This window comes from Sceloporus occidentalis, unplaced genomic scaffold (assembly GCF_023333645.1).
Source record: "Sceloporus occidentalis isolate IW3139 unplaced genomic scaffold, rSceOcc1.0.p SCAF_189, whole genome shotgun sequence".
Lineage (NCBI taxonomy): Eukaryota > Metazoa > Chordata > Lepidosauria > Squamata > Phrynosomatidae > Sceloporus > Sceloporus occidentalis.
The window spans coordinates 1,610,200-1,621,505 of NW_028317169.1; the positions used below are offsets into that span (position 1 = coordinate 1,610,200).

General features: G+C 38.2%; 1 protein-coding gene across 1 annotated transcript; it reads left to right on the forward strand.

Annotated features, from left to right (window-relative positions):
* Positions 1-2,389: 2,389 nt before the first annotated feature.
* LOC149278445 (creatine kinase U-type, mitochondrial-like) lies at positions 2,390-11,306 on the forward strand. The gene is made up of 9 exons (XM_089501960.1): positions 2,390-2,541; positions 5,823-6,021; positions 6,474-6,569; positions 6,723-6,944; positions 7,532-7,617; positions 8,211-8,334; positions 8,842-8,976; positions 10,193-10,318; positions 11,190-11,306. Exons 1-9 carry the CDS (start codon positions 2,390-2,392, stop codon positions 11,304-11,306), a joined length of 1,257 nt encoding a protein of 418 aa, XP_089358086.1.

The window sequence follows — 11,306 nt, forward strand, 5'->3', positions numbered from 1 at the left end:
AAAGTTGAAAACTAGTCATCGTATCAAAACTCCATCAGCGTTGCTAACAAAGAAATAAACTATTGTGTTGTGTATTAAAAAATGAGGTTGTCAAGAGTAAAGGTAATATATATATATATATATATATATATATATATATATATATATATATATATAAATAATAATAACATTCACTGCTACCGCTATGCTTTCCAGAAACAGCCTTTGTATTCCAATCCAGATTTGTCAAAGTGCATATAGGCTTTCAGGATCTCCTCAACAGAACCCTCACGTTAAAGAGCGAAAACTCATGTAATGCTTATAATGGCTCTGGTAATCTGATGTTAAGTAGCCCAAAAGCATTTTCCGTAATCTGCAAGTTCCACAAACCCAGACAATGTTGGTTAATCATTGTTAATCAAATTGCCTTTACAAGGACTCAAGATTAACTACATAATCCTGTTTTATGTGAAATGCAGATTCTGTGGTTTAACACTTTTATAGCTAGTAATGTTACAACATGCTTACCCTTCGTCACAAAATAATGTCTGCTACAGGAAAAAACTGTGAATATGCCATTTGTAGTTAAAATGACAGGTTTTGCAGTCTTAGACTGTTCCAGCTGGTGCTATCCAGAGCAGAGGGGTTCTGAAACATGCAGTCATCACAGATGATCTTTTTCTGAATCTTCTAAGGAATCAATATTTTTTCCCCACTAACTATTTGTTCTGGGATATTTATTCAGCTAGCAAAAATGGTGTTTTGTCACCTAATCTTGTTAAGGACATTGTGAAAAAAACATTTGGACACTTGAATGATGACCTGCATACATTTTATACAGATAAATATTGCATTTGAGGGGAGATATTTTAAAAAAATAATTTTCCTGTTTTAAAACCTCAAGTCTTACTTTTTCTTTGGCGTTGACCATTGTTTAAGGATATCCTTACATCATTTGCCTATACACAATACATAAATAATTTTACTGTATTCATATCTACCACTTCTGCTGGGAGGCAATACCACATATCAACCACCCCTCAAGACACTACTATTTCCCCTGGCACTCTAATGTTAAATTATGATCTATGGTTGGGTTTAGGGACCGCCCATTGTCCTTAAGGGGTTAAACTTGTACTTCACTGAATTTATTATTTGTTGGATCCCTTAAAGTTTAGGTCTTTCAAATTGCTTTTTTCCCAAAAAAAATATTATCTTGCTGTTTTAAAACAGTTCTAGTTATTCAATGATATTATGTTTTCAGGCAACTGCATAATAAATATATCAGTGTGTGCTCTAGCTCTGTTATCCTAGCCTAATCATACTGCCCGTGTATGATTGGGCTTTATCCACAAATGGGACTTCATTAGCATTGCCATAAAGTATCAGCTCAGTGTGGTGATTTTGGAGCAGTCACCCAAAATATCAAATGACCGACAACAATGGCAGCCTTCAGGTCTGCAGATATAAGAAGTTTATTGGGACAAAATAAGATATTTGTTCAGTGCTCGTAGCACTATATTTTATGTTCAAAGAGAAAATATGTTTTCCATTAGATTTCCCCTTTATAAAGCATCTGTATGTCCCATTATTCTTGTTTAAATAAGACATTTGGCTAGACCTCCAGCAATGTTTAACACATTGGATCATATAAGCCACAAAAGGTACATACATTACACATAATCAGTTATGTTAAAGAGAATGGGTCCCCTATTTAACATCTGACAAGAGTGGGCCTCCAGTATAGTGGGTCATAAAAACCAGTCTGTTCTAACTGGGAGGTTCTGTTCCAAGAACCACTCATCAGATCTGTTAATGCTACCAATGATAGGCTCACCCTCATAGTTGTAAGGGGCAATGTATTATCATGTGGTTCTGAGATGCAGCATTTCCATACACCAGAGCTTCCATTCATGGTTGGGCAGACCTCCAGTTTAGGAGGACCAGTTTAAAGTGTAACAGTATCTCATACATAAGAAAAGTTTGATGGTTTGAAATGTTCAACAACATCTCTGTTTTCTAAACATATATTTCAACTCATGGTGTAAAACCTCTAGATGCCTGACATACCCCCCAGCATTAAATAGCCGACACAAAATGTTTTATTTTGGGGTTAAATAGCACTATTTTAAGAAAGTCCATCACCACCTAGAGTGGCCTTGGCTTACCCCCTAAAGCTGTCTGGAGCAGATCAGTGTGTTGGCTGGTCAGACTCTGCAGGTCTCATAGCTTCTTGCTGTAATCTCTCCTGTTCCTTTGAGTAGTTTCCATTCACATCACGTCCTTCCCCCACAGCCATCTCTCTCCTCCCATAAAGGCTCTCACATTCTCTCACTCCCGTGTCCTGTCTCCACAGATCATCTTGGTCCTTTTGCTCTACCACCTTCCTAGGACTTCAAGATCACCCAAAATGGCTAGCACCTTCACCCGAGTCCTGTCCTCCAGGAAATCTGCTGGGCTTCTTGCGATGGTTGGAGCTGGTTCTGTAGCAGCTGGGTACCTTTTGTCCAGAGAAACAATCAGTGCTGATACAAGTACAAGAAGAAGGCTATATCCACCAAGGTAATAACAACGTGTTTTAATTAACAACATTTACAGGCTAAATGGAGTGGTATCCCTTAACCCTCTGAATGCTGGGAGATATGTAATGCATAATGGAAATACAAGCCACCCTGCAGAATATCTAAAAAATACTTACCTTGACGATTTATGGTAATTTATGGTAATCTTTATCAAGTTTTTTGGGGGGATGTGGGGGTTGGGGGTAAAGTGGTAAAAGAATGGGGTAATTAAGCAGTTTGGTATCATTTGATCACTATTTGCTCCAGTGAGATAGAAGCTGCATGGAGCATACTGAATTAAGGGGGAGGGGTAGGCAGAAGGTTTAGTGAAAAAATCATGGAACCACCTATGGCTTGGTATAGATGATGCAGATAAAACAATATCATCAGGGATTAACAATACTAACTAAAGATTCCTTATCATCTTCACCCCAATTCATCAATCATACTTCTAGCTGGATCTGTGCTATTTAATGTATAAAACAGCATCAGATGGGAAATATGCAATATATTTATCTATATATAATATTTGTAATGCTTGCTCTATCCTACATCCCATTGATTTGTATCATATAATGTCTCCACTTGAGTTCCTTCCTAATTTACTGCTGTGTGGACATAAGAGCCCCAGGCTGACTGATAATGTGTTTATTTCATTAGAAGTAACAGTGTTCAGTTAATATGCAGACCTGACCTTTCCATCTGGGTGCCTTATTGACTCTTGGTGATATATTCTGAGCTGAGTGTTCAGCTCATGATGCAAAACAAGTAATTATCTATACAGCTGTTTGGTACATAAGAGGTAAATCATTTTTTTCCCATACGGTTGATGCCGCAACATGGGGTTCTTATGGATCTCCATGATAAAATCACTGCAATGCCATAGAGTGTGCTGTTAGGGAGCTGTCCAGCGCTAGGCTGGGCTAGTGTCCAAGATTGTTAAATGGCATTAATGTGATGATGATAACAGCACCTCTTGAATGGCTAGAGATCAGAAATGTTTTGCTTGCTATTCTAGTGCTTATAGTTGGGATGGGATTAGTTAATAACAATACTCATAAAACATAAATAGAAAATGACCACCTTATGTTTAGTAGATAATGTAACATATACACTTATTCCATGAATGTGAGACTAACTCTAACAACATACTTCATACATCATGTAGCTTAGTGCTAACATTAAGTAAAAACATTTAATTAATTAATACTATTATTAGTTATACAACGGTATTTTTTTTGTACCCTGACATTTCCATTTTGAGTTCTACAAAACATCTGATATGATACTAGTTTGGGTTTAAGAAGCACCAAATACACCAATTATTATGAGACAGCCACTTAATAACCCATCTGGTCTCGGTCTGGTCTGCTGGTGTCCATTGCTATTATAAGACCTCAGAAAGGTATATTAGGCCCTGCAAAAAGAGCAGATCTTCCTGTAAATCCCGGTAAGTGATGAGCCAGTATTAGTGTCTAAAATAAGTTAGTCTTAGAAGCTTACAACACCAGATGGCTAAGCAGAGCACACAATGTCATATCACAGTCAAGCCCTCAGCTAGAAGGCAGCATCACAAAATGTATGGGTGCAATAATCCAGAGAAGGAGCAAGTGCACCCACATTCCCTACCTTTAGAAAATTCATGTACAAGAATGATATGATTATTTACTAGAACAGCATAATAAAAATATGAATAATATATGCTTTTTCTTGTTTATCACACATCTGCACAAATGATGTTATAGCTTGGGTGATAAAATACTGTCGCACATTTCAACGAGTGTAAGTAAACCAACAACTGCATGATTTAATACATTTCATGGAATGAAAGAATTAACAGCGGTCTCCCCTGCCTTATGTGTGGCCTGGAGATCATCCTGAAGGAGCGTGCTCAGTCCTCTCTCCTATGTTTTGCTATTAGATCAATACTTAGCTTCTATGCTGTAGTGACAATAAATCTCATGATATTGGTGTACCTTCTTGATGAAAGCATGCAGCACTATGTGTTGGGTTACCACAATGCCACAACCCTGAAAAGCTTTGCTTTTAGGTGAATCTAAGCCACATCAAGCAGCTTTGTCCAATGCCGAGCTTATTCTATAAACACATTAAGTTTTTTTTTATGGTTGACAGACAAGGTTCTTCAAAATGGATATCTGCTGACATTCTAAACATGTAGGAATATGTCTCATACCGCCTTCTAATGACTCACACTTAGGGGGCTGGCTGTGAAAGACTAACTGAGTCTATATGCAAAGACTGGAGAATAAGAAACATCTTCAGACATTTCGGTCTAACTGAGGCCTTGGGAATATATGTGACTGCTGGCACATCTAGGTTGTATTTTCATTGACCCAACCAAGAGGAATTAGGACCACTGGGCATACACTGTCATACCTGCATAAGCCTCTCCTATACTACTAGTGTAATTAATTACACGTGTGTGTATCAGAACCAGAATGCTTATCTGGACCACTTTGCCAAAGGTGTGGTCACAACTGGGTCACAGTTGGCAGAGTAAGCACAATGTTACAGTTAAATATTGTACTAACCAAGGTGCCGTTCCACTTAATCTACTGAATTTAAGCCTTTAGTAACTAAATGCCAGGAGTACTTTCAAAATGATATATTCCACTGAAATCAGCTTTTCCTGTTAATACAAAATGTGCTGCCTTACACATAAAAATACCGTTCTGGAAAAGTAAATGTGTTGCTTTTTTTGCTCAAGAATAACTCAATAAGTGTTTATGTGTCCTATATTTCCCTTATAGGAAGTTACAAAGGGCTTATCTCTCGTATATGGCATACGATTACTTGATCACATATATGGCAGGTGTGGCGTGATCTGGCTTATCGTTCTCCTCTTTACTGTTCTGCATCTGTCGTGCTATTTCCAGATCAGAATGTTGCTACTTATAGGTTTTCCAAGGAAACAGCAATACATCCATTTTATGAGGCTTTCAGCAATAAGGAAGTGATATATTGTATTACAACACAGAAATTGGCTGTGCGGATGGGAACAGATTGTATTGATAAGTACATATCAGAGGTTGGAATTAATGCTAATGGGGGATGGAGGAGGCTCAAATGTCTTATATTGTTTTTGTAGTACAGGGTTTAATTGTCCACAAGGTGATCAGCTTTGTCTTCTGGAAAGTACCGGTATGTCCCTGTACATGTCAAATCATCCTCTGCGTTTAGGTTTATTGCTAAATTTGCAGATATCACTTTTAGAGGTGCTTATTAGAATACTTTATCCTGTTTTCTTCTATTCATCCTCAGTGCAGAGTACCCCGACCTGCGGAAGCACAATAATTGCATGGCCAGCAATATGACTCCTACAATCTATGCCAGACTCTGCAACAAAACCACCCCTTCTGGATATACTCTTGATGAATGCATCCAGACTGGTGTAGATAACCCCGGACACCCCTTCATTAAGACAGTAGGCATGGTAGCCGGAGATGAGGAGTGTTATGAGGTGAGAGACAGGACTGCTGCTCCCTATGTAGGCTTTGCTTATTCTTTCATAACTTAGATAATGCAGAGTCTACAAAATATGCTTTAGAAGAGCAATTTCAAACTCCTTTCAGCTTCAGAAGTCTCCTAAAGAGTGGGACACAGAGTTTCTGCTGAACACAGTTATGTAGTAGTTGAGCTACTAGTGTGAAGAATGTAGAAGACACTATAGTCTAGGTGCATTATCTGATACACTATAGGTGGTCCCAATATGTTTATGAAATACATTTCAGGTGAAAAACTTAACAGTCATTTGTTGTCAGTGCTGGCTCAGTTGTTTTAATTTCTTATTCAGTTGTGTCTTTATTATGTTAGGGAGATCTAGGTCTTCCAATTCAGCGTGGAGTTTGTTTTTTCCATAAGACGAATAACCTAAAATTTAGATTTCTTATTTGTTTGCCGTTATTGTTTCAGGTTTTCGCAGACTTGTTTGACCCAGTAATAAAGGAGCGACACAATGGCTATGATCCAAATACCATGAAGCATCCTACTGATTTAGATGCTAGCAAGGTATAGTATGAGGCCAATACATGAATATGTCAGTGGCTTACCCCTGACATAGTCCATGGGCAACCAGAGAGCAATGACACACGTTCATTCAGTACAAAAACTGGTTGGGGTGTTAATTATTAACTTTAATCATTACCTTTTTTATTAATCTAGATTAAAGCAGGTCATTTTGATGAGCGTTATGTTTTGTCCTCTCGTGTTCGGACCGGAAGAAGCATCCGAGGCTTGAGCCTACCCCCAGCATGCACTCGTGCAGAGAGGAGAGAGGTTGAGAAGGTGGCAGCGGAAGCCCTTAATGGACTGACAGGAGACTTGAGTGGGCGCTACTACAGACTCAGTGAAATGACTGATGCAGAACAGCAGCAGCTAATTGATGTAAGAAAGAAAATACGTAGATATGAGTGCCACTGTGCCTCAATATATATATATGCCAATATACTCATATTGATTACATTTTGTAAACTAAATATCTAGCACTTTTAAAATACCTAAACCAGTGCTAGACCTATTTGTGTTTCTGCCATCGTTGGTGGATTCATTTAATTGCGTTCCAAACATTTGGAGGTCATACATTCCAACAAAAGGAAGAAAGCTTAAAGGCATGATGGCAGTTGCAGTGTCTGTATATTAGTTATTCTAGAGCACACGTCAGATCAATGGATTGAAGAAGCTCCTTATACACTTTGACTTTTACCAATTTATTGCTCAGTTGTCTGTAGTTCTTCAGATGAAGTTGTAGTAGGCATGTATCTTTTAAGACACTAATTAAATGATAGCGTCCTCATCAGAGGATGGAGAGAAGAATAGAATCGTGACACATGAATCACAATGTTACATTACTAGAATTTGCCCGTCCTGCCATAACTTGGTGATCTTGGATCATTGGAAGTCCCGCTTGGATGCCAGTGACACAATAACCCTGCTGATAACCATTCAACTAAGTTCTTTTCCTTCTACCAAAGGATCATTTTCTCTTTGACAAACCAGTATCTCCACTGCTAACATCATCAGGAATGGCTCGAGACTGGCCTGATGCTCGCGGAATATGGTAAGGGAGCCTTAAAAAGAAATATTTTTTAGTTTCTTTATAACGTGCTTAATGAAGTAAGTGCCCCCTGCACTTGCTTCTTCCTGCTTATAATGCCGTTGAGAGAAACATGGCCATCCACAACAGTTTTTACAATAGAAGAAGGAGTAATATTAGCCCTAAACAAGGAGGAGGCATAGGAAGAATAGTGTGGCATTGCCCCATCTTGCCTTCTTCTGCAGATGTCCATAAAGTTAAAATTCAGTATGGAAATATAATACTCTGCCAGGGTATGGGACCTTCCAGCTATCAAACATTTGTGTCCACTGAAAATGTTTGTTTAACCCTATATAGCGAACAAATAGCATGTTGTGCAGGTATTACTTATCTCCCAAATGCTGAAGCTACTACTCAGGTATCTGTTATCTGGATGTGATCCGACACTCAACCATAAGCTTTAAACATAAAATACCTGGGCTATAACTTTGATGTTGAGAGTAAGTCAGAATTGAGTTAAAGGTCACAATATTGGTGACCAGGCGGAAATAGTAGGTGATGTAAAATAAGAATAATATGCTCTGTGAAATGGATAATAAGTTCTCTGCTATGTTTAGGCATAACAACGAAAAGACCTTCCTTGTCTGGATAAACGAAGAAGACCACACTAGGGTCATTTCCATGGAAAAGGGTGGAAACATGAAGAGAGTGTTTGAGCGATTCTGTCATGGTCTAAAAGAGGTATTAAATTCAGTATCGCTAATGATATAGTTTCTTGAAAGTCTGAGAAATGCTCAAATTTCCCCATTTAGTCAACGGGGAGGTAGATGTCCACTAATGTTAAATAAGGATCAAAGAAGAGATAGTATTCAATGCTAAATTGTCCTTGTAACTTCAGTCTTTTAACCAGAACATTGTTTCCCTTTTCCCTCTTCTCATCCCATTGTATGGATTAGCTCTCCTCTACCCTTATCGATTCAACTGCTTTGCGTGTACTTTTGTAACCTGTACAGATGGCAGATGATTAGGGTTTTTGCTCCGGTGAATATTGTAACATATATTAAGTGACCTTGGAGCCTCTTTACTAAAAGGGAGAGTTGACAGGAGAGCTTGCAGGAGGGTTGCATAATAAACCACAACTAACCTTCTCACTCTCCTTGTAGTGAATAAACCCCAGTTAGCCTGTCTTGATATAAACATCCTACACATTTACTCATTAACAAAATGATTCGAATATTTGTCTTTCAGGTGGAAAGATTAATCCAAGAGAAAGGCTGGGAATTTATGTGGAATGAGAGGCTGGGCTACATCCTTACCTGTCCCTCTAACCTTGGCACTGGCCTGAGAGCAGGTGTGCACATTAGGCTACCTCTACTGGGCAAGGTAAGTTGTTACACTTTGGTTCATGGAGGCTATTTTTATTACTGAAACAAGTGTTATTTTATGTAGTTCACTGTTTATTTGTAAATGTAAACATAAAGATGACTCCTGAAATGGGCCAATCGTCTAGCTTGTAATCATTTATGTGGACCACAATGATGGGTGAACATTTGTAAAGTGACATAAAAACAAAAGTATATGATCTGAAATAAAAATCAAAGTCCCAGGCAGCACTATTCTAGCAGTCATTTACAGATGATTGAGACTTTTTGAACAATAGGGACTGTCTATAGTGACCATATGTATAGGCTCAGGGTAGCTAAGCGGGTGCACCTGGTAACCAAGGCACAAAGTGGGGTCACATAATGTTAAGTGTGGTAGTAAGACAGGGCTCCATGCGGAGTAAAATGGAGGCGGGAGGAGAGCTGGATGAATTACAGCTAATTATTACAGCTAATTATAAGAAAGAATGAAAGCATATATGTGTGTTTACTTCTGTATGGTGTTGGAGAGTTTGTGTGTTTGTATAAATGATGGTGTTAGGGTGAACACGTGCTACTGTATGGTAGTACAGTGTGCATGTGTGAATGAGTATATGGTGTTAGCGCATATGTCTGAGCATATCCTGTTAGTGTGTGTGGGTGTGTGTTACTGGTATAGCTGGTAGTATATTAGCGTGTTAGTGTATGATGTTAGCATGAGTCTATATGTCAGCATGTGTGTGTGTGTTAAGGGTGAGTCTAGGGTATGGGGTGTGAGGAGAGGAGGTAGATTATGTATGTATATGTTAGTTGGTGTTGAACCAAATTTGTGTGTGTTTTAGTTATAGTGGGGGGGGGGGGCAAAGGAGCACTGCCACTGACCGCAGGTTTTCCCCTGAATAAGATTAAATTGATAACCCCCCAAAAATATATTATGGAATGCCCAGACCACACTTAATAAGCAAATCATAATAAAAAGCATGATTAAAACCTTTTTACCCCATAATATCATGTTAAGCAACTAGACAATACAATATACGGTAATACTGGTAACATTTTCATTAGTATTAGTATTTTCTCGGGCATACAGAGAAATGTAAAGGGACATATTATTTGCTTGCACACTTTCATTTTTGTTGCAATTACAGTTTTGTTTTAAAAAAATTACACTCTGATGAAGGATTTTTTTTTACCAAGTGCAATAAGAGATTGAAACAGTGACCTTTGTATGTCCTTAGGATCCACGGTTCTCCAAAATCCTAGAAAATCTCCGTTTGCAGAAGAGAGGCACAGGAGGAGTAGATACCGCAGCTGTCGGTGGCACTTTCGATATCTCAAATCTAGATCGTTTAGGAAAATCTGAGGTAAAATGCATATTATTACTGACATATATTTATATTTTGCTAATAAGTCAGTTCCATGCATATCCAGAGCGAAGCAATATCCAATATGCCCCCTACAGGCTTAATACAGAAAGCATGATGTGACATATTTGATTTGACTTCTTTTTGGCCTAAGTAACTAAGTTAAGTACATAGTCACGGAAAAAACATTTACAATGCCAAAAAGATATTTAAATTTTTTTTTTGCAAAGTTTGGGCACATGTAACCACTTGTGGGATGCAAATCAGGCAAATGGATGTGGCTTAATATCTCAGAATAGTTTCACTTATACCTTGCATAACTGTTTCTCTGACCATATATCACCCATAATTATTTGAATATATTAAAAAAAAAAAACATATATATTTATTAAGCATCTGTTCTGCAGTGGTTTACATGCAAACTCTGCCTTAGATCTAGATTGTAAGCTCCCTTCAAGTCACTCGTTACCTGTTGTTTCTGTAAGTCAAATTGTTATGTTATATACCACTTATGTACAGCGCTGTGTTATATGATGGTGCTATATAAAACAATAAATAATAATAATATACATCTCTTCCCTTTCCACTACTAAATGTTTTATATATAAAAAGTAGCTTAGGAAAACTAAAAGCCATGTGGCATGTACTTTTGAAGTGTCAGTGTACCACTCGTAGTTTCTGCTACTGTAGCATATGAGCGCAATAAAGGGCTATGCTGTATCGTGTCACTATACAGTGATCTAAGACATAATTACAGTGTCACCTTCATGTCACAATAAGCTTTGTACTGAAGCTGATTTGTGAGCCAAAAGTATGTCTCCAGGCCTCTTACTGCATACGGCCTCTTCTAATCTACTTATATTCCCCGCAGGTGGAGCTGGTACAGCTGGTCATCGACGGAGTGAACTATCTCATCGACTGCGAGAAAAGACTGGAGAAAAAGCAAGACATTCGCATCCCGGCACCTGTGGCTCAGTTCAAAAACTAA